We start from the raw sequence: 24,691 nt of genomic DNA, 5'->3' as shown, positions 1-24,691 counted from the left end.
GAATAGTTTAGACTGTCTCTCAGGTTTCATTCAACATCATGTAATCATTCAGCTGCAATCCACAATGCAACAAAATGTTCACAGCTGAACATAGGTTTTCCCATTGACTTCTGGATAAACCGATGGAAGCGACCTGCATCCAGAAAAATCCTTGCCACCGTCTATCCTTATTTTCTTTTCCTAGCTTTAGTCGAATCAATCTTTATAATCCCAACACCACAAAAAAACAGTTGACAATACCTGCTCACATGTCACATTCACTTATCACTTCACTACTTACTGTCAAACGATAACAATACACTGTCATCGCACGCCACAGTCATAGAAACAATAATAAAAAAAATGTTTATTTTCATAAAATAAAAGCTTTATGCGATTGTCGAAGCTCAGTAAGGTTTTCAAGTAATTAATTGGATTATATTCTAACTTTTAAACTAATACTAACTGATGCAAATTGTTTTACAGGTCAAAATGTTCAAGAAAATGTGTAGATTATGTCTGTCAACAGAAAACATAATGTTTCCATTAGACGAGTCCTTTGTTTTCGACTATAATTTGCTAACAAATCTTCACGTAAGTGTAGTTATACTATTCCAGAACGCACGAACCTATTTCCATGGTTTTGCATTCGTTGGAAAGGTCTCCGTGAGGTTTGTAGCAAAGAAAATTCAGTATAAATATAGGTTACAGAAAAATGAAATGCATGTCTAAGCCTACTTCAAACACAACTCTACAAAAAGCTCTATGTTGATTTTTCTGCATAAGAACTCCACAGAACAATACCTATTTTATGCTTATCCCATTGCCATTTTTCTTTAATATCTGCATATAGATAATGATAGATAGATTACATTGTTTATTCTAATTGCATTTTATATTTTTTGTTACTTGTATCTATTATAAGAGAAGAGAAGAATATTGTAATTCCACATTGCAAAATCATATTAACTAAATAATAATAACAATTATAGCTAAAATATTTACAACTTAAAAACAAATTAAAACTAACTTAAGTTGTCAAAAAAATAAGCCTCATCACTGCAAAATCGGATTTAATTTTAGTGTAGCTAGTTATTTCTTTACCTATCTACTGAGCTATATAATATTAGTAAATTATAATTAGGTTTTTTTCATTTTCAGATTACCGTGTCAGATGGAAAACCACAATTTACATGCACAACATGCGTTGATAATGTTAAAAATTTCATAGCATTTAGGGATAAATGTATTAAAGCAGAAAGTATATTGGGTGAGATGGTTAATGTGAGTAAAGTATAATTTTTTTATCCCCACTCTCACTCACTTCCATTATAGACCTTATTGCCAAGATTTAAAGACTACTTTTGGTTACATGATGTGAATAAGTTAACAAAATATACACATAATATACATTTCACATAATTCCAAAAACTGCCCAGAAGTATATTCTGGAGAATATTACAATGCCTTACCTATAGTACACTATATGGTTACACTATCACTGTACTGAAGGCATTATTTATTTTACTAATATTCTAACTAAGTGCATTGACACAGTGCCTTTCATTTTTATGCCAAAACTCCTAAACTATATTTCTCCTTTTTTCAGGATGTCAAACAAGAAGATGAAAAGGGCAAACAAGAAATTGTTATTAAAGAGAAACTAGAAATAGAAATAAATGATACACCGGATACTGAAATTGAAGAAAAGCCTTCAGTTAATGAAGATGGTGATGATGATGAAGATGAGGATATGGTTTATGTTATGAAAGAGGAAATAAAAGAAGAATATGACTACAAATTAGAAGATTACAATGTCACATATTCCGATTCTGATGCCTATGAGGACATCAACGATGTTCTTAATAAAAACGATGCAAGTATTAAAAATAGCCCTAATAAAAAAGATAAAAGCAATAACAAACGAAAGTCAACTTTAAATAGTAAGTAAATAGGTTCATTTTCTTATGCAAACTAACTGCTGTACTTAGAGACATGTCAGTCCCATTAAACAATACTTTTGTAAAGTTAAAACATTCTACCCTTGTTCACAAATTTCATCCCAATCCATTCAGCCATTCTGACGTGAAAGACTAACATAGTTACAAAGTTTCACATTTATTTTAGTGAAAGATTTACAGAAGGTATACGGATTTTCGTATCCGTTAACATAAATGGCTATGTCTGACTGGATTTACCTAAAATAGCAGTTCTATAATTTCAGAAGTAAAAATAAAAAAGAAAAAATCTGAAGCGGAAACGAAGAAGAAAAATGCGAAAAAAGGAGCAACCGAAGCTGAGCCTGACCAGTGGTACTGTGGTAATTACGAACAGACGATCAAATACTAAAAAAATCTAATATTTTTTTTTTACTATTCCAATATATTATTTCTTATTTTCCAGGTATTTGCCCCAAAGTATTTGACAGCAAAACTGAGATGAATCAGCATATAGATAGCCATAAGACTGAAAGACAATGTGGTATTTGCAAATTGAAAATGAACAGTGTGTCCCAACTCTACGCCCATAGACTAAACCATGTTCCAACTGTGCAGTATAAATGTCACATTTGCAATAAAAGATACAGATCCGATGTGTATTTGGAATTTCACTACAGAAATGTTCACATTGAGGAAGATGTAAGTAAGCTTTCATAAATTTAATTCTCTGAGTGCTTAGTACGAATTTGCTTTACGTTTAAGGATAACGAAACGAGACTGCGTTTGGCGCTCTGATTGGCTCAAACACACACACACGCACATGTACGCACTCACACATACACGCATACACATTCACACACAACAAAAATAATATAGGGGCATCAAACCCAACTGATCCGTGTATCATTCATGGAGTCAATTAACTAATGGTTTTATTGTCTATTTTCAGGATAAACGACTTTCCTGTGACACATGTAATATGTTTTTTAAACTACCAAAAAGATTTTGTTATCACAATTCGACTGGGGTACATTCCAAAAGTGAGCCAAATTATATTTGCGACGCATGTTCCAAGGGGTGAGTGCTATTTCTGATTGTATTTTGAAAAAATAGGTCTTTGATTTAAAGGTTTTTAACAGGATGTTGCAATCGGCGCCGTCAATCTACAGCCGCAATACCAAATGAGTTCAAGTACGCCGTCGGCCCTTTGCGGGTTAGGGATGTGGGGATGGGGTAAGGGGGATCCGACTTGCTAGGATAAAATATTACAAGGACGTAGAACAAAGGTTAAGAGAAACAGAAAACGAGTTAAGACCTTCATTAAAATGCGTAATTTTGTACAAACAATTGTTCCTAATGCAAGTCGATGCGATTTAGAAGACTGACCGTCCGATATCAAATTGACATATCCTTACAAAAGGATTTATAACAGCCCACTGCTCTTTTTTGAGGGGCGAAAATCATCCAATGACTTTTCCCTCCTTCAGTAAGACGGGGCGTATCAGACTTTTACTGACTAAAAACTACCCCGTTCCTACTCCTGCTCTTCGAGCCGAAGCTCCGGTAATCCGCTGGGTAGTCTGCAGCTCCGGGCCGCGAGCACCAGCCCTACTGGGCCCCATCTGTGGGCTGACGGCTCTTTGAGCACGAGCCCACTGCTGGACTATATAACTTAACTAATAACTTATGTAAAGGAGATGAGTCCAACTGTGAAATGTCTCGAGCTGTTGATGATAATGTTTTTTTCTACTTTCAGCTTTCAAAATAAGACAGCATTAAAATCGCATATAAGGTCCCATGGGTTGACTAAATTGTTTACCTGCAATTTGTGCGATTTCTCCTGTAAACAGACCAGTGGATTAATTGTAAGTTGCCGATCTTTTTCACTCTCCATTGAATAGTTTGTACTATGTTGATATTTTAGTCGAGTAGCGAGAAGTGTAGCTAGTCGAGTCGATCTCTTGTTCATCGACTAAAATACTAGCGTAGTGCATAGAGATAATTGCTGCAAAATTAAACTAACGCAATAAGCTATGGCACAGCATGACCGAGGTGTCACGTTAAAGGTAAAGGCATCCACAGGCCCGCATCATACGCATTCTGTATGACGGCATCAGCACGCATCTCATGTAGGCATTGTTGATGATGCGGTCCGTACGATGCGGATCAATGGACGCAGTTGTATAAGTTTCTCTACAAGAAAAACTAAAATCCGTTGCGTGCGTGTGATGCGTACGATGCGGGCCTGTGTACGCATACCTTTAAGAACAACAAGCAATGTTACATAGGAATTATACGTAACCGATTAACATGCGTCAATTTTCCTTGTTTCGTCGTATTACATTTTTTACCATACCAAAACAGAGTTTAAAACTCAATAAGCTCATAATGTAACCGTCGTTCATTTAACTATATTCTTTTCAGGATCACAAGAAACGCAAACATAATCCTCAGAAGGTTATCTGTAAGAATTGCAATAAAATCTTCTTGAATCAAAAGGAATACGAGGAACATAATTGTAAACACATTAAGGAAAGTTTATGTCCCATATGTGGTGTACAGGTCAAATGTAGAGTGAGTATTTATTTAAGTACATAACTAACTGATGCGCTGATGCCCAGCTGAGTTAAGGACTTTGTGACTAATAAAAGTAGTCTAAGTTACTTCTTTGTACATCAGCTACCTGCCAATAAAAGTCCTGTCAGAATCCGCCCAGCCATTTCAGAGATTAGCCAGAACAAACAGACAAAAAAAATATTTTGGTGTATGTATCGTATGTATATTGTATGTAGTAAAACGCAGTTATTTCAATATTACAAGCAGACACTTCAATTTTATTTATTAGCCTAGTTAATAAATTAAATAAATACGTTAAGAATATTTATGAGGAATATGAACTATGCAAGTTAGGTTTCTGGGAATCACGTAGATTATATTCCTGTCATACGTGTGAACTTTTATTCCTTTTAATCGCCGTGCAAAGTTCATTTGCGCCATGTAGAGTTTACTTGAAATTGCAAGGGACGTGGGAGATTTGCTGTATTTTGTTGGATACTTCTGCAGGTAACGCGCTTAAGCTATGTGCGGCCAGAACATCAGCTGTGGTGATCCAACGATCCCATGCGAAAATCAGCCTTATTATGAACTCTGTAAGAACTTAAGTCTAAAATTAATATTGAAAACGTTTTGTTTCAGTTAAACCGACATCTGTTGAGTCATTCGGATGAATTCAGATTCAAATGTCATAGGTGTCCGGCTAAATACAAGACTAAACATGCATTAGGTGCGCATTTGGACAGGCATGACGGTAACCGCAGGAAGCAGTGTGAATACTGTCCCGCTAAGTTCTACTGTGCCGCCACGCTACAAAAACACAGACGGATTCATACAGGTAATTTCATTAGTCAATTATCCCATCTATCTATTCAGTTTTTAAGATTTTCGATCTTATTGCGAAACAATAAAGTTAATTTTTAACTGATTTGGAAGTAATTAGGGATGGCCTATGTTCAATATTGGATGTTTTGTGGCTGTTATGATAATGGTGATGATTATAAAAATGTAATAGCTCTGGTGTTTTGTATGGGCAAAAAGAAATATTAAAGTTATTATTAGGTATTAGCTACTAAAGCGCGGTTTCACCCTCTCTGCTCGGCTCCTATTGGTCATACCGTGATGTTTTATGCCTATGGCCTTTTTCTATAAATTCACTATCCAACATATTAATAATTATTCATAAGTATTCAAATTAGTTTATAATTTAGTTGAATAATTATTCAAATTGGACCAGTAGTTCCTGAGATTAGCGCATTCAAACAATAAATAAAAAAATATACATAGAGGGCGTTTGCGCTACTAATGGCGCTAGTGTAGTTTGTGCTCCATTGTCTAATAAAAAGTTTGATGGCACATCATTGGTCAGTTAAATTGTGACAGCTAATTTAATTGGACTAATAAGACCGTTCGAAATTTCGAATATCTTGTAAGCAAAATTGAAAGCGTTCATTCATTCTAAAGTCCTAATAAACCATTTTATTTAATTTCAGGTGAAAAGCCGTATGTGTGTCAAGAATGTAACAAGGGTTTTACAGGAAAACATAACCTCAAAGTACACATGAAGGTACATGGAAAGCACTTAATTGTTAAAAGAAATGCTGAAAATGATGTTACCATATGAAAAATATATTAATATTTTTAGTTAAGATTTATTAGAGTTTATTGTATTTTTGTTGATTGAAAAATATTTTTATTTTTTTATATTTGAAATGAAATGGATCGGCTTTTGGCCACTACCTCGTCTGGTAATAAGTTCTAGGTAATGAAGTGAAAGTATAATTAACTAAATTGTTTATTTAATTCGTAAGTAATAAATAAAATATAATGTATGGAAATCTTTTTGAAGTTATTTATTACTAACAACCCTCGCTGGATTTATAAATATTGGCGTACTCAGAGTAATTTAATGTTTACTTAGGTACTTAAACTATTCCTTAGTAATGATTTTACGACGAAAATAATCGTTAAGGACTGGATTAAGTAACCATTAAACGACTCTGAGTATAGCAGTTAGATGGATATAGGTAATAAAAGCCAGATACAATTACCTAGTAAAAACAAAAAAAAAAAAATTGTGTAAGAATAACTAATGTTGTCTTGTGATGCAATGCAATTTTATTAAGTACAGGATAAACAAAAAGTAACAATGTAACGTCACGCCTTATATCCCCAAAAAAGTAGGCAGAAGTCATTAAAGCACGTAATGCATTGTACACCCACTTTTCACCATTTCTGTTATAAGTCCCATGTAATAGGAGATAAGCTTATGGCCATATACTGGACACAATTTCAAGCTCCGTGCTACTACTGAGAAATTTTCGATAAAGCCCAGTAATACTTTGCACGACCCGGGAGTCTTGCCCGGTAGTCGCACGTGCGACCTCTCCACCAACGACGCAGGCAATATACCTACGAAATTGTTCAAATGGTCATAAATGCAACTGCTATTGTATTTGAAAGAAAATACGATACAGCTAAAGAAACTAAAGCTAATATGTATTAAAATCCCAGGTATGAGACCTGGGTTATGCTATTGGAATTCTCTGTATGCATATCGTATAGGTCTATGAAACTAATAGGTATTATTTTATGGTGAAATGTAAAAACACAAAATCTTCATAGGCAATCTTTGCCTTGCGAAGATTTGAGTACCAGTCGAGTCGAGTTTCTACCTTATACCTATCAAAGTTCGTGCTATTTGCTGAACCAAGTATAATGTGTTCAAACCCGCACACGGCAGTTTCTGCGGGTTTACTGAATCCGATTGCACTTTTGCCCCCTTGTTGATTCCAGAAATAATTGTTTTACGGAACATAATGTAAAAATGCTAAATACAATACATGCCTAATCGGGGAATGCGCATTAATAACTTGTTATTATTCATAAAAAACTTTAGCTAGAAAAAACAACTGAAAATAATGCGAAACATGTTTTCATGATTTGCTAAAAATAGACTCATTATAATTAAATGGGACTTTGTAGGATTAATCATTAGTGAAATATATCTCAACCTATTATTTCTCTTCTTTATTATCTTAAGTACACCCGATACTGCTGAATTTTCTTTAAAAAATAGAACTGCTCAATTTTATCAATCTTGTTTCGGTTACAGAAATATAAAAATCAATGTGGAGTGCGTATCCGAACGTAAGTATGAATTTTGTTATCGATTTTTAGAGAAACGTCAAACTAATTTGTTTGTGTGTGAAAGATGGCGTCAAAGGAGTCTTTGGACGTAAGTATTAATTTATTTCATTGAATTAAGCCTTCCATTACGGGTTATACGCACGTTTACTAAATGGAAACTTCGTAGGACATGTAATTTACGAGAATTCATACCGATATGTTAGCTTTATAGTCATCAAATTAGTGAAGAAGGCCACGCCCCAGCCGTTGGTTTCGCTTTTGATTTGTATTTCTATGTTTTCATAGATATTTTGAATAAAAAGCAAGATATAATGAATAAACTAGATTTAAAAAAGTTATACCTTTTATAATTATGTGAAAAAATCCACTTACATATCACTTTATTCACGATTAACTATTAATTTTTAACCGTTTTATAGTAGAATGAATGCCGGCATAACAATAAACCGGATTTTTCTGACGTAGTCATAATATTATTCAAACAATTTATAATAATTTGTTTAATACATTTCAAATTTCCTATAAGACAATAGATTGACCTAAATCTTATTAGAAAATAGTCTTCCTATAAAAAAATTATACCCTCAGTATCAATGGAATGTACATTGTAGTAGGTAGAAGCTGTTGATACAATGACTTTTTCATGAAATTATAAAATACATAATAAGTACAATAATGGCCAGTTTCAAGTTCTCATTGAATTCCTGTTAATCTAACTGAAGTAGGCATTATCGGACATGTAAGAAAAGTGTCAAATCAAATACTGTCTCAGTCAAGCTAACAGCAACTTAATCAGACATTTTGAAACAACCTTATTGTACTTATTATAACTAGACATTTATATTTTCATGAAAAGTTGTTATTACTGTAACTATTTTGTGTTGAAAGACAATGGGTGCGTTATATGTTTAACCCGTTGCAAGTTTGACCCCTTGCAATAGGTGTGTTATGTGCCAACATTGGCGCATAATATAACCAATGGGTTAATGGGATAGTATTACTGTACTTACTAATTAACGATGTACCTACCTAAAAGAGTATGTACCTACATAAAGGAGTATTTGACAAATATCTAAGATGTTTATTATAAATGTTGACTGCATACTACACACTAATATTAAAATTATTAGCAACAAAGAAGAACTTAATATTTTCTTGTTTTCTTTATCATCGTAATAACCTAATTGCAGTACTGACTGATCTATGAAAATTGTAACAAAGTGACATATTTAAAAAGAATAAAGCATACATGCAATTTGAGCAAGATAGCAAATATGGTATGGTATTACATAATGTGATATACCTGCCTCTAATATATGAAGAAGGAAATTATTAGAAGTAGAATCCCATTTTTATAGGTACAAAAGACAACCATCTTTATACATAGCATCTAACCAAATAAAGTACAGATTTTCTTAATTCTGTCTATTTAATTATATTAAACATTGCATTGAACTATGTTGATTTATAATCTAATTTGATTATATTTTACACTTATTATTTAGTCTTAGTTTTTGCAAAATTACTTCCTAATAATAAAATATTCACATTACAGGGATGTAATTCTATTGACAATAAATAGATAAAATTTGTTGCCAGCTGTAGATAAATTCTAATTAGTCAGAGTGATTCCTGAAAAATCTTGCTATTTGTGACATTTAACAGCTGAACACAGGCGCAAGGTCGCAAGCCTTTCCGTTTTTTACCGGATACATTTCGGAGAGTGTGTGGTGGAATTGCACAACTTGATTCCCCTAGTCCTTTTCATCATCGAACCACAAGACAATCGGCTAGGCGTCACCGCTTCATGGTAGATATCCCACCCACTCGCACGAAGCGCTTCGCTTCAAGCTTCCTTGTGCGAACTGCTAGGGAGTGGAACTCCTTGCCGGAGTCTGTGTTTCCTGATGGGTATAACTTGGGTGTCTTCAAGGCCCGAGTGAATAGGTTGCTTATGGGCAGACGTCACCGTAGGCCGCATCATCACTTACCATCAGGTGAGATAGCGGCCGAACGTCGACCCATTAAATGTAAAAAAAAAAAGAACTAGGTACATATTTTTCTATCAAACTATAACAAAGCCCGCTCTCACTTGATTTGATTTTAATTGGAGATGATCTCTTTTGTGTCTTCTTTAAAACATTCTTATTATAATTCGGAAATGATAAAAGAGGATTTTTCTTCTGTGCCATTCTAACATTGATTTGATGAAACATCGCAAAACTGAGGGAGTGCAGCCTTGCGTGGTGTTTAACGCGGTTCGATAACGGCCGCCTCGCCAATTGAGCGCATCCGCATTTGTGTCAAAGGACACAGCACGCGTTCCAAGACGAGCTCATCTTCATCCAAGGTTACCAACACATCCGTAGGCGAAATACTCCACTGGATACCCACGTACGCTGTCTTTAATAGTGCTGGAATAATCCAGACGAAATTTTTGCACTGCTTCGAACGTATAAACGTATTTTGTTCCCAATTTAATATAGGATGTTTTAGACACAATAAAGTGTTAAATAACGTAATTAACTAAGATTGACTTTTGAATTACTTGTGGGTGGATACCGTCTGTGCAATCTATTGCTAGAGCTACACAAGCTCTACCGTGACCGATAAATCATTCATTCAGCTCCTAGTACCCACTACGAGATTTGCAAATTGTAAAGTAAGGTTACTTCCTCATGTGAATGAATTGATGTACACTAACCCAGTAGGGTTTGCCGGATAACGTGAATAGGTGGCCTTCCGCGCCCGTCCGACATTGTGCCATTTGCATTATGGCTTATAAATGAGACTGCTTCAATAGTCCATGCGTTTCATTTTTCAACATCATTAGCGGACGTACTCTCCTATTCAAAAGATTTTTCTGCACATACTTAGTGCTTACATACATAGAGAATATGTATGTTTTCACGCTGGAGGCTACTTCCACAAACTTTATGTAATCTATTGTACTCCATTCCTATTAGCGAGCTAAAAGTTTCTTCTGATTCCGAAACTTTTCTTGCCCCACATATAACACGAATCTTGACTCGTATCTTTTAGCGCCCGTAATAGGCAGTCGGCTGTGAAATTAGAAAACAGCCTTGCGAATATGGGGCACGTCAAAACGGAAACCCTTTTAGAGATAACTCGATTCAATTCACGAGATCTCCTGGGTAAATTCATTATAAGTAAACCTATTCGGAGGCAGCGTGAATTGCACGTGATTGGAGAATTTCCATACAGCGTGGACCTGAATGAGCGGATCGTTACGCTTATTGGTACTCGAGGCCCCAAGTGTTTGATGGCGAATCAGTTCGCTGACTATTTACGACTGGCCATATATCACACTTGCAACGGTCTGAGAGATCGTCTACAACAGGTTAACTACTACAGAGTGAGGCTAAGGTCCTGTACGATACTGACGCAAGTAGCCGCACTTCCCGCAGGATGTCGGGAATGAGAGCGTGTCCTCATAACTCTTGCACTGTCGTGGGTGGCGATAGTCGCAGACGTTGTGTAACTCCTTGTTCTAATGAGGATATTATTCATGAGTATCTAAACATTAGCAGAGAAATGTCGCGCGCCTTTTGAAGCGTTTTAATTACGCCGCTGAAGGCGGCCACCTCGTTAGTGCTCGCTCGACGAACAACAGACAGATTGTGCCATTAATTAAATCAAATCATTTGTTGGTGTTGAATACACTGTCATTCTATACATCATACTGTAATAGGTACCATTTAGAATTATGTCATGTAGTTAATTTAAAAACTACTACTGTCAAGAACATTTAAATACTGAATTGATTCGTTAGTAAGTATCTACCAGTAGACATTTTATTGTTCAGCTCAGTATTAGCTTTATAATTCTATACTCAATATGATTTCCACCAAAAGAAAACGAAAAAAGCTTAGCATTGTTCAGTAAATTGCGTTACTTGCCAAAATATTCGCTGCTTATTATTTTTTCGTACATTGCCTGAGGACTATCTGGAACGATGTTGACTTGAGAATATCCCTAGCGAGGCGTGAATATTTATCTCGGTTCCAGGCCCGTCGAACATTGTTACTGGCAACATAATGACCGCCACTTTAGGGTGAAATCTCTTAGGGCGAGAATTTTCTTCGACCGACCAACTTTTTAATACTGAAGGTCGTGCTGCTTAAATGGTTAAATATTTCATAAGGGATTTTTGTAATTTGAAGTTAATATGAATATTTGGACGTCTGGGGGACGGTTAGCAACAGACGTTTCGGCCTAGCTTATACGTTTATTATTTTTTCAAGGATAGGTAAGGCGCGGTAACAGCTTGTATTTGTTACGCAAGCTTCACGACGTATGTATCGGAACTTATAAATTTTGTAGTTATGATGGTATGGTTTGTAAAGGGGTTGAATCGTTGCGTGCGGCAACCTGCCCTGATAAGTTCTTCGTTGGCAAAGAATATTTTGCAAAATTTACTGAAGGCACTGAGGGAAATAGGCTCATAATGGGGCGCACACAGCAGTTAGTGCTTCGTTATGATAGAATCTAGTCAGCTGATAGTTATCGTACGCCTGGGAACGAAACTCACGTAATATTTACGGGTAATTCTTTGTCTGCTAGACTAACGTTCCATGTAATTATAGTTGGTTTATAAAAGTGATGGTAGCTAAGTTTAATATTGTAGGATTTTATTGATTGAAATAGATATTGATTGTTGAGATTGTGACAAAGACAACAAGAGCATGTTTTTCTTTACTACGTTTATTGCCAAATGTATAGGTACCCATAGTAGTATTTAACATGCCGATGAGAAAAATACGCCCAACTTGCCTCGTAAAAGTTCTTTTATTACTCGGTTTATCTAATATTGTCTTCTTTCTTCTTACTGCGTTAAGGTATCAGTAAGTAACATTAACCATTCGCTCGATATCTTCAAGGACTGTACCTACGTACAAGAACCGACTTGAAATCATGATTATTTCAAAGGTGCTGGGCTGGTGTTCGTGATGTGCCAACATTTACGAAGACGCAAGACTTAGAACATTAAAGAGCTAATATATAAAAACTTTCTGGCTTGTTAAGCCTTGAATCTACTTAGGTGTTGAAGTTAAATTATGCAATATTAGCACATATTATAAAATGGGTCACATGAGAGTAGGTAACATAGGATAAGTAGACATAATGGTTTAATAAGCTTATTCATCTCACTGATGGTTCCACGACGTGATCATCAATTTTCGCACTAAACCTTGCACCTTTTTCGCAAGGTATCGGAGATAAAATGTTTTGTAAGAACAGCTCATGTAACCTGGAACGACAGCCTATTGTTAACGTTAAGATATCGTTTGCGGAAGTAAGCGTATTTTTCACAGAAATGGAGCCTTACAAATATTTCTACAAGGTCAAAAGGATAAACTGTTACATGTATGCGTAAATGTTAATGATAAAACGAATTTATGTAATACCTACATAATCCCATTTAAAGACCTATCGGTTATTGATTTTGTAGACTTAGCTACAAACTTCCAACTTAAAATCAGAACAAATGCTTTTACTGACACAACAAAAAAAGAAGACTGATCCTCCAACATCGGGTTTTATTTTTGCTCTCTCGTATCTTTCCTTTACTTTGCAAAATGGCGAAGTCTTCATCTGCCCGTCTTGACTTTGTATAGGATTACAACCGATAAAAGTCTTGTGCAGAAATATCTCAAAAGGTTTTTGTTTTATACAACTGAACCGAAGGATAAATTATCGTATTTATTCAGACGATCGCGATGGTCGCTTGCTTTTTCAGCATTTATGTTTTTGTATCGATTCTTTTGTCCTTTTGTAGGTATAATTAGGGCATAATTTTACATTCATTATAGCAATTTTCTTTTTCATTTACTTAATTTCATATAAACACTCAAAATTACAATGCTTAGCTAGCTGTTACATAATTCTATGCTTTCTTACCTTTGCAGTGAAGTAATCATGTCGAATTTGTACTTTTGTAAAAAACTGCACCATTAACCGAAGGAGTAAAGTAACCAAGATAAAAACATCAATGAAATCACTTAATATTTTACGCTACGTGTTTAGTTCCACTTTAACAGATTAAGTTCGATAGAGCCTAATCCAATTTCTATCACTCAGAAAATGTCATGGCAAGATACTGTTCAGCTTAAACGCGTCTTTCATCTATTTCGAACTACAAGGACTAATGGCATTTTCCGTGACTACGAATTCACATTTATCACAACGACAGTTAATAGTAGTTAAAAACTAGATCGGACTATCCGTATAAGACCCGATTTAAATCGAGGCAACTTATTTCTGTAATGTAACAAAGCACACGCTACGGTTTTCCCGGGCAGTTAACTTGGTGCATTGGTCGCTAAAGAGGTCGCCATCGATCCGGGCAGGTCGCGCTGCAAGTTTCATAACTTAGATGCACTGGCGCCGAATTGTTACCAATTTGTTCTGTTTACGCGTTTCAAAAGTTGAGCCTTACTGGTAACCACGTTTGAACGGCTTCCAACTTTTATGAGTATCATTAGCAGTTATGGTAGGATTTTGTTTGTCACTCGTTATCTTTATTTAAATTAGGACAGAGATAATTTTTGGTCGAGCTTTTTCTTTCCTTTTTTGTTATCTTTGTGAGTTATTTGGAGGGAGTCTATTTTGAAAATAGATGTTAAGAAAACCAAATTGTTCCAGTGGGAAAATGTGGTTACGTAACACTGAATTTTAGCCAAGGATAGGGAGGTGCTCTTTACTAAGTAAAATAAGTTCACTGCTCTTCCCTTTAATTCACTTAAATATGTTTCATGTAGGAGATTAAGGAGCTGGTCATACGTCAACTAATGAGCACTCTGCCACTTCCGTTCCTGGAGCGAAGCGGAGCGGATCATGGCAGAAAGCCAAGAAAACACTAGTGTGTGAAACATTAGAGTTTGTTAATCTCGAATTACGATACTTGCAATTCATTTATCGAATGTTTTTAACGAGAATTAGTTCAAGCAACTGCCATAGTCTTTGTAATGTTTTATTAGTGTTAGAGCTTTATTAAACAGACCACCCACAATCTAGACGTGGTAGACGTAAAGTTTCTCCGGTGAATATGCAAAGTGATATTTTGTTGATTTTAAACCACCGCATGTATTCGTTTTTGTATATGGATAGGGTAACTGTAACTGCATACCTAGTCACCAGTTTTGCAGGAAAGACTAGTCTACATGTCGGTATCGTGTATTTTTACTCGTTACCATGCAACCTTTAGACATGCGGTAGTTATTACCTACCTTAGGAGATTCTAGAGCGCTCGTGTAGCGATTCACGTCACTCCTGACCTCTTAGGTGATTTACTGCAAATTGACTATGTTCAGCGTCTGGCACGCGACATTATGCACTTAAGGAATAGTGGCAAAGTTTCATAAGAATATCAGTTGTCATGACGAAGCAAATCAACCAAGGAATTTAACACGAGCAAGCATTGGAGTATAGCATCGAATTGCTGACCCCAAATCAAATCTGAATCAGCCGAAAATGTAAACGAAATTTCCCTTACAGACGCTTTGGCAGGAAATATAAAAAGTATCGAAGGTTATTTGGGAAAATTACCATACGATAAGCGTATTTGAAACGTTTTCAGTTTCCTAGACATTTCAAATGTCTTACTTATCACTTAAAACGTGTTAAAATAGGTCAACTTTTCCTTGAGCTAACCTAACCATTCTGTTACTTGTTCAATTAGTTGGATGAGATGAATTGTATTGATTTCACTACGGACTTTCGCAGTGCTAATCTGGGATTAGATAAGGAGTGAAAAGGAATATAAGGTACGAAATCTTATACAAAATAGCACTATTCCAAATAAAACCATTGAGTTGTCAGGTTTGTCTGAATTCCGCACCAAATATACAACTTATGTCTTGGATTTATCCGAAATCCTTTATCGCAGACCTGACTACAAGTTCTTCAAAGTAAAATAACTAGGTACAGAAGGAGCATTTTCTTCAGTAATCCTAGAGTATCCCCGTATTCAGGTTGCGTTGTAATACGAGGGAAAGGAAAATTCCAGAAGCGCATTGGGCCGATTGGGCGTGACCAGCTATACAACAAGCTAACGGAAAAGCTGGGCAAAGCACTAACATAATTACTTGAAATCTCGTATCGTAAAACTGACTTCAATTAAGGTTTTGTTTACGAAGATTAAATAGCTCATGATGGACTGGTAAAGCGGAATCAATTAAGGGCGTGAAGGTCAATTTACTTTCCCGATTAATTTTTCTTCGGGAAGTGTGCATAAAGTGGGCCTTTAATACCGTCTCAGATTATGATTTGATTATTATTTTAGGGTCTTAGTCTTGATAAGTAAACGTCTTTATTTTACTACTTTTCTCTCATTTAGATATTAATTTATCTATCTATCATTATCAACGACTTGCTGAACTTTGTTACGCAACATTTCAATCGAGAAAACATTTAAGTGGAAACAGGTCGAGGTGACTATGAGGGTTCGTTCGCAAGTCGCATACGTCTTCCAAGTTTCAACTTTGATTAAATAACTCAATCAAATTGAGGAAGTTAAACGAAGAAATTTCGATTTTGATCGACGTCTTGTGGTAAAATAATCTTATTTGTAAGTCGCCCAAGCTGCTCAGTATTCCAAATTACATTTGTTCTAGAACGTTCTTACATATACAGCTAACCTGTTTTCCATAGGAGGGTTGAGCTGAGAACTTCCCCCGGTGTTATTCAAATGTTGCGATTTCATTATGTAAGTAGCTCCCGAGAACATTGTCATTCTTACATATACATAAGAATAATCTCAGCCAGTTAACTATACAAGCATACGTGTTGGATGCAGTTATTTCTTTTCTATTCTTATTTTAAGATTTTTATTAACAGTGTTATAGAGACGAATTCAACTGACGATAGGTAAAAAGGATAAATTAAATATTTTAGTAGCGAGTTATGTGAATACAAAAACTACATAGCTGTTACATAGTTTATGCCTTCATACTAATCATATTTTCAATTTGTACAGATTGTCTCTAACGTCTGTAACCTGTTAAATAAATAATCATACTACGATTCATTTCATAGTGTGCGCTGTTGTTCTACCTTTTTCATAAAATATAAGTGCAAAATATTTTCTGTATGTACTCATATGTATAAATCAGATGGGATTACGTATCCGACATACCACCGGGAGCGTTCCGTCTTTCTATTTCGGCAAACATTTTTATTATCAGATTATACGGGTTCGGGTTATTCGTAGCGTGAAATGGTCAGTTTTTTTGTTATACTGTAGCAAAATTGGTAAAAATATTGCAGAATGATTCTTCTTGACTTTGATTCTTTTATATCAAATCATCATTGACGCATCAGGCTAAATTCTTTAACATGAACTCAAGTGCGAGCACACGAATGTATCTCAACAGCCATAAGATAAGAAGGCATCAAGCTATTATTAGAAAAGAAAAAATGTCATGTCAGTTTATATGTAAATGAATACCGCCATTAGAAACTGGAGTAGTCGACCATTTTCGATATCAGTGTACTTAAGGTATCGATTTCCAGCTCTGAGTAATGTCTCCGGTATCTGCACCGTGCCTTAAATGTAACATCAAAATGGGGGACCGTAGGTAGACATCTAAATAAGCACACTTGACACATTGTTCCTTCTAAAGTTTAACTTTTATTACTTCTACGAAAGGTCATAAGGGTTGCGTGTCGATATTACAATGAATTCGTGTTTATGACTAGGGCTGCTGAAGAAAGTCCTTGAAACAAAATTCAGGGTATCCTTTCGCAATATTTGGTTACGTGCGTGTTTGTCATTGACACACTTACTTGTAGTTCAATTTTGTCTAGCCCCCCCGTTGCGTAAAACATGGCTAGGACATGTACCTATAGGTAAAGACAATTTTATTTTGCGCCTTACCTTTTTGCTGGCGCACTGCCAGTTTCCTTTAAGAAAATTGTTCGTGCGCTTATCAGTAAGCTCCATGCTTATTGACTAAAAATGTTAAACTTTTTCGATTTTTTATTATATTATGTTACCAAAAATATATTTCAAAACATTTTTTTCTTCCTGTAATGACTTAAACCCACATATATGCTAAACAATACGACTGAGAAAGTATGCGTGTAATATAAAATTATGCTACTCGTATTTCTATAGCGAATGCTACTTTCTGGTTAGTGTCGTATTGTATAACCCATTTAAATATGTTTCTCAATTCTCGTTTTTCGTCTGTATAATCGGAAGTATAGGCATACACATGCATTTCTAAATAGTAATGAGATACATATTATTTAAAAAACCTATTATAACTTCTTCATATCCGCAATTTCTCATACGTAAGTACGTATTGCTGACAAAAAATTTGATAGTAATGTTAAATACAACAATAATATTACAATTTATGGAGCTTTAAATCTTAAAATATGCATGCAATAACATTTTCCACTGTCACAAGGAATATTATGTGATTTGTGGCCTATTTGTGCCAAAGAAAGAATGCCAACGCAAATAATAAAATGTCATTATTTATCCGAACATTGCCCTATAGTATTATGAGCGTTAACCCACTTTATAGGCATTTTACCCAAACGGTCGCTATGATAAATCCATTTAAAAATGAACAGTTTCATTGTTTCAAAGTACAATTCAAGAAAAGTAGTTGCTCGGTTGGAAAATAGGTTTTTATTCAAATCGTGTCCCACTGAGCCAGCAGTTCGCGAACGTTTCCATCTTCCTTCAGGGCCGCGGCCGTAAGATTTAATAGGCAATAGTAGGTATTTTATTCTCGTTTTATAAAACTTGTGGGCGCGGTCCTCATTCCCTACTGTAATCCACAGAGACAACATCTTTATTTTGCTCGGTTTTCCTGAAATACCTCTTAAATGCTAGTCAGTTAAAAACTGAATGTGGATATCTATATATTAATACGTGATGCAAAAACTTTGGACCGCTTTTTACGAAAATTGCGTGGACGTAGGAGCATAAAATTTGGTACACTTATAGTTTATGTGTAGGAGAAGTGCACCACGCTAATATTTTTCAAAAATAATGCTAATAAAGTACATTAAATGCATAGTATCTGATCGTACTTGACAAAACGTCAAAATCGATAGACATTGCGATGATATTCTCACGTGTCATATGAATAGAGTTTAATCATAAAAGAGTTTGTTTAAGTTTGAGTTAAATAAAAAATATCCTTGAACGTATGTTAAGTGGTATTGTAAATTAAATCGTATATGGTCGAATTTCGACCACTAGGCGACCACTAGTATGTATAAAAGAAAGTAAGTTTCTGTTGTTTTGTCTTGAGTAGAAGAAGTAACAAAAGCAACATTCCCATATGCTGCCAATTTTGATATAGACCACACCATGGAATCAATTTGCCCCAAATCTAAAAACTGGATCTAAATCTGACATTACATGTGATTCCGTGAACTTAAAACGTCAAAATGAGAATGCCAACGTCAGGCAGAGCCTGTGCCAAGATGGTAGCCAAGATATCCGTGGAGTAGAGCGCCTCAAGCATTTTCCCCGTACATTGGCCCTAGCATGAAGTGCCCGGCGCTCGTATTGATTAGACAGGACTGCTGAACGTTACATAACTACGCGACGCGCCCGCAGACTCGCAGACTGCAAGACTACATTGATTATACTTCTATACTGGTTTCGAAAACTTTATCGACTAACTCCATAAAGAGACTACAAACACTCTTCTACGCAGTAAGTTTCTCTACGAAAAAAGAGTGTTATATAACTTCATTTCCTCGAGAATTTTCTTCAGGATCCGTATTGTGTTGGAACTTCATTGCTGACTTCGTGTTTTAAAAGGGTGGTACGAAGGTAGCAAGTCTATTATTGTAGTTGTTTTTTAAAACAATTCAAACCTATACCTAGCTAACTATCCCATAAGTAATCTCCTATGTCACGAGCGACGTGGGTGATAAGGCTCTTTCCATAATTGAAGTTAATGCTACCGCACCTTGACTTCCTACGTTGTGAAGTATAGAATCACTTTGAGATAATTAATTGATTACCGTTTTAAGTAAAACAGTATATTTTCTACAAAACATTTCCATTTGAATACAGATTCGTAAGAGTGATATTTATCAGAATCCCAAAATAGAGACTAACAATAAGATAGCCCGAGGACAGACGGTAGTTCACCTCCATTGTTACAATAATCACAAGGGGTTGGTTGGTACCTACTGAATTCTAGTAGGCCCCTGCCGTTCAGTTCCTACGATTCCACTGAACGTCTGTATAATTTATGAAGCTTGGAACATGTTCACGTCGTTTCTATTCCTCATATTGAAACCTACTTTGGAAGTATAATATCGCGAAATCAATACATTGAACTGTGCTAATGTCTTTTTGTACAACGTAGTTATGAATAAATGTTCTTCTAAAGGTCTTCTGAATTTTCATGCTTTCATTTTAAATGGAAAATTGAATATGGAAGCACTCAATGTATCCATTACGGAATCGAGTGATGTGATGTGACGTAACACCCACGCTTCGCGTTCCGCACAATTGCAGCCACAGTACCACACGGCTACACGAAAATGTACATTTCAGAATACAATTGACGATATATTTAATATTATTTCAAATAGAGATACCACAATTCCAGTTACTGTAAAATCCACCTTATTGTGGTTTCATTTCGCTGCAGGTTGAGAATACAAGCGAGTTAGAGAATCAACATTTTTATTAACAAGATGGTGGAATGGCATAAGATCTTGGATCGTTCTTTCGTGGAATTTTCTCTGTATATAGTTGGAGACTTTCAAACATATTCATTTCTATTAGGTTACTTTTTTAAAGGGAATTTTATGTAAACCCTAGTGATTTCTTAATGGCAGCATTTTGCCACGGAACACCTGATCTGCGAAATCTCTAGAGGTCGCCCCAACAAAGAATTAATTATATTACATTAGACGTTCATCTCAGCATTTTTTCTTTCCACAAAAATTTTAATAACGCGGGTCTCTTGGGAATATTTTCGACGATGCTATGTAAGTAGGATAGTCTGTATATATGGTATAGGATAGACTGTCTAGGTAAGGTACGTTCGCTATGTCAATGGTTTTATACGGTGCAACTAATTCACGAACTAACGCTTAAAGTCAACACGGAGAACGTAATTATGTTTGCCCTGGGTCTTGTCGGAGACAGTCTCACTAGTTCGCTTGGCGTGTTGGAAATTCTCTGCCTCGTCAGACTTACGACATGATTGTGTGTGCCATTTTACTATAGGCTTTAGTATTAATCCCTCAAAGTGAATGTAAACACATTCGATATCACCCGAATGTAAGTTTTGAAGGACGAAACTGTTGTTCGAGAATTTACGTCTATTAAACTATTCCTAGATTGGCATATTAGTAAACGAATTCAGTTCAAAGAAAGACTAAAGAGAACAAGGAGTGAGGTTTATTTCTATCATGTTTTATGGTCAATTCCTTCGCTAAACACACCTAGGAATTCACATAGGAGTTTTCAATTAAAATTTCGCATAGCAAATTCACAAATCTGAACCGCAACAATCCGTTTTAATTATTAATTACTTATTTTTTTATAAACCCAGTTAGTACTTCAGAATTAGCAGTATGACATAATATTAATAATAATTGAGATAAGTATACGATGCATAGTTATTGCATGCATAGTTTATAGTTTTGAGGACTAAATTTCCTTTAAAGCATGAAAATTATCCTCTTTAGTAATTTGCCACTTCGATAATAATTTTCTCTAAAATTACCTCCTAAGCTTAAATCCATAAATTTTCCTTAAGCTCCGACCCTTTGTTACTCAAATATTCAAATTACTAATTAACTCAATTATTCTGTGCGTTGCATTAATGAAATCTGCCACTTAGAAGTCATATTACCGGAGCCTTTGAATAAACGGATCAGATCAGTTTAGTCTACAATAGTCTACATTCAACTGCACCACGTTAGATAAAATGAATTTAATTTCTGAATAGGCATCGTAACAATGCGATCCGGTTACTGCTGCCTGCATTTTGATACGTGTTACAGACACGTAATGGGCATGTGTTTGTCATCGATGTAATAAATCTATACAATACATCGATAAATCAATGATCTATTTAGATTGCACCTTTAAATGGCATGCGTATGATGACCAGGTCCATGAAAGTGATAGAAGCTAAAGAAGACACATGTGGTAAAAAGAACAAAATTAAGTTTATATTTATCTAAAACACCAAATTTCTGCCAGCGGCTTCATAGCGTTTCCGTGGGATTTTTTCAAATTTCATCCGATCCCTTCAGCCATTTTGACGCGATTGAATAACAAACATACACAATCTCATAAACTTTCGCATTTATAATATTAGTAAGATTCGTGTGTGTAACGTACTCAAATCCTGATGTTGAACCACAATTAGTCTGCTTTCAAACTATAGCAATACATCATTCATCTTGTGGACCAGAAACCCCTGAGCCTAAGCAACATAGTTCTAATAGCATCATAATTCATCCAAGCAGTTTTTCTACACCCCGTCGGATATAATCCTCCCCCTCTTTAGTTTTATCACTTTTGTCATGTTTTTTCCTTATTCCGCAATCGGTCTTTCTAAATTATCTGATAGCTAAGGTGTATCTTTGTTTTTGCAAGCTGTTTTCGAACTTACTAATGTTTTCGTACAATTTTTTCCATCGACGTGTGCTGTTCTTAATTTTGTTTGTCAAGTTAAATTACTGTTCTAGAGAAGTTAATATTTCAAAGGTCGTCTGCTTCCCATCCTCACTAGATAATTTGGCTAATTTAAATTAACAAACCTAAACAGTTCTTTTCCTCTGACTCAGTCTAGGTACGCAGATTACCCCGTTGAATGGGTTCAAAGGCTAAAATGAAATCCAGCTTGAACTGCAGTGTGTCGCCATCCAGTCTTTTGATTGTATGACTAATACATGCGTTTGACAACGTTTACACACGAAGCTCCCGGTTCATTGTCATGTTTTTTTGTACAATCACCTATTGTGTACGGAGATTTATTACTCTTATGTAATCCCTAACATCGCGAAAATTGTTTACAACATCACTGAATTTTCGGAGGGAAAGTTTGGTATCTCACCCTTTCTAATGGAAAGTGAGACTAATGTTCATATTCATGTCATAGTGACCCTCGAAATTTTCCGTCCTTTTAGATTTATTAGTGGAAGTTTATTGTTATACGGTCTAATTAATTTAAAACAGAGACACGGAGCATACGACTAGCGCTTTACTACGCCCACATCCAATTTCCCACAAACGTTGCTATCCCGGTGCGGCACATAATGATACCTAAATCATTTAGTGTGACAGTGAGTTTTTGTAGAAGTGCGCTTATTCTCTTCTTTGTTACACCCTCATGTAAGTGAGAATAATGTCCTCATAAGGACTATAAATTGCCCTAGAAGAGTCTGTCGCAATGAGTAAACACTATAAATATGTAAGTCTGGACCATTCTTTTAAGTAACATACTTAAACATAGTTACAGAATGATACATGGTTGCTTTCCGATTTAAATTTTAAAATAAAATGCTGTAATTTATGGTACTGTGACCTATTTCATTATTATTCAGGGAGGGTTTGTACCTACAGCTTCACGTGATGGAAAGCGGAGACGTGATCTAAAATGGATGACCTAAAATGTGAAATAGTTCCAAGGAGACAACGTCAGGTTTTGCTGAAATTGTTCTTACAAAGAAATATAATGGTGATAGGTGTTGAAAACCGGTTTATATAGAAATGATTCGATGTTTGATCTTATTTAATTTGAGAACACTTCCAAAAGTCAATCTTAAAATACTTAATCAAATTATACTTAAAAGAGAAATGGACGTTGGTACTGTAATAGAACAACACGACTGATTACTATTTTGCGTGACTACAGAAGTGTCGAATGGCACTATGTATACTATGCCATTTCACAAATGAATGGAAAATAAACACTTGTCACTTTTATCGGTTGGTTTCATCGTTTGACAACTTTTTCAACATTAAATATTCTGAACAAACTTATGAAAAGTCAGAGCGGGTGTGAGTATATAATGTAACTTAGATTTATTTAGATTTAAATGAACAAAATCTTTGAAAGCAACGGCAACCTGGCATCATTTTTAAATCCCAGTATATTTGTAAAGTTGCATTTTTTACAACTTTTTCGCTCATTTAAAACCCTCTGGGAGTGTCGCAAGCCTCTACAGAAATTAAGTTTACCATTCCCTGAGAAGGAAAAGGAGCTTTTCATAAATCTCATTTTGGTCGTTTTGGTTTTTGCTTTGATGGTCTAAATACGTTAAAATTAAAACGTTTTATTCATACAAGATTAAATAACTTAATTTTAACGCATGTTCCTTATAAATTATAATCTTGCAGACGATCTAGAATACCTAATTGAGTCCAGACATTTCATATCCTTAACTGAAGACTTGACGCGCAAACACTGGCTTCGCGGGGGGAATAATACTTATATAATAAGACAAATCGGCGAGTGCAGAAGCACCGGTGACCACGAACTCGGAACAGACGCGAAATTCATTCATATGCCTCGCCCACATCCAATTGGGCCAGCAAGTAGTTAATACTGTAATGGGGAACGAACTTACCTGAAACTTTTCCGTTATATTCGCAAACTCCCAACTTAATGTTTCTTGAAAATTGTTCATTTACTCTCCCGTTTCGCTGTATCCTGGGTACATCCAGTTTTCTTAATCTTCATCTAGTTTTGAAGAAGAATAATTAGCGAAACTGCACCATTTTGCTCATTTTTTCCGCATGATTTCATTTATATTCATTTGGACCCTAATTATTATGCAACGCACGTGTTCGGCGGATGGATGGCTTCAGCGTAATCTCTCATGAAATTCAATCATTTCGTAATTTCAGGATTAGTACTGATTCCCAGAACAACAAGGTTTTCTAAATAGCTTTTATCTAAATATGGTTACTTTTACATAGCAATCTGTAGGTTTGTAAAACGTGGTGCATTGAACTGATCTAAGTGGTTTAGTGAACGGAAATCGCGCGGGGACTCTCCAGCTCCACCGGTGCGGACCGCCTCGAGCGGATCTCACCG

At 35.5% G+C, this 24,691-nt stretch overlaps 2 protein-coding genes across 7 annotated transcripts in view; both read left to right on the top strand.

Moving 5' to 3' along the window:
* The first annotated feature begins 251 nt into the window (after positions 1–251).
* Positions 252–6,315, top strand: LOC118275862 (zinc finger protein 567). 2 transcript variants are annotated; one of them, XM_035593971.2, is made up of 11 exons: positions 252–389; positions 466–573; positions 1,141–1,263; positions 1,589–1,922; positions 2,204–2,299; positions 2,383–2,618; positions 2,869–2,996; positions 3,676–3,784; positions 4,344–4,493; positions 5,115–5,310; positions 5,966–6,315. In XM_035593971.2, exons 2-11 carry the CDS (start codon positions 472–474, stop codon positions 6,094–6,096), a joined length of 1,605 nt encoding a protein of 534 aa, XP_035449864.2. In that variant the 5' UTR covers positions 252–389; positions 466–471; the 3' UTR covers positions 6,097–6,315. The 2 variants fall into 2 exon arrangements, with proteins under 2 accessions (XP_035449864.2, XP_050551314.1); XM_050695357.1 differs by having other exon boundaries at positions 265–402.
* A 1,312-nt stretch (positions 6,316–7,627) lies between these two features.
* The window catches only part of LOC118275707 (sodium/potassium-transporting ATPase subunit alpha), a 42,423-nt gene continuing 25,359 nt past the window's right edge, over positions 7,628–24,691 (top strand). For 3 of the 5 annotated variants that reach the window (XM_035593770.2, XM_050695503.1, XM_050695504.1), the window contains exon 1: positions 7,628–7,710. In XM_035593770.2, the coding sequence (XP_035449663.1) occupies positions 7,687–7,710 (24 nt within the window). In that variant the 5' untranslated portion in view covers positions 7,628–7,686. The remainder of the gene's footprint in view (positions 7,711–24,691) is intronic. The other 2 variants (XM_050695508.1, XM_050695506.1) reach the window with 2 other exon arrangements.

The sequence above is a fragment of the Spodoptera frugiperda genome, chromosome 8, assembly GCF_023101765.2.
Source record: "Spodoptera frugiperda isolate SF20-4 chromosome 8, AGI-APGP_CSIRO_Sfru_2.0, whole genome shotgun sequence".
In the NCBI taxonomy this organism is placed as follows: Eukaryota; Metazoa; Arthropoda; class Insecta; order Lepidoptera; family Noctuidae; genus Spodoptera; species Spodoptera frugiperda.
This window is presented reverse-complemented; position numbering and strand designations above follow the sequence as displayed.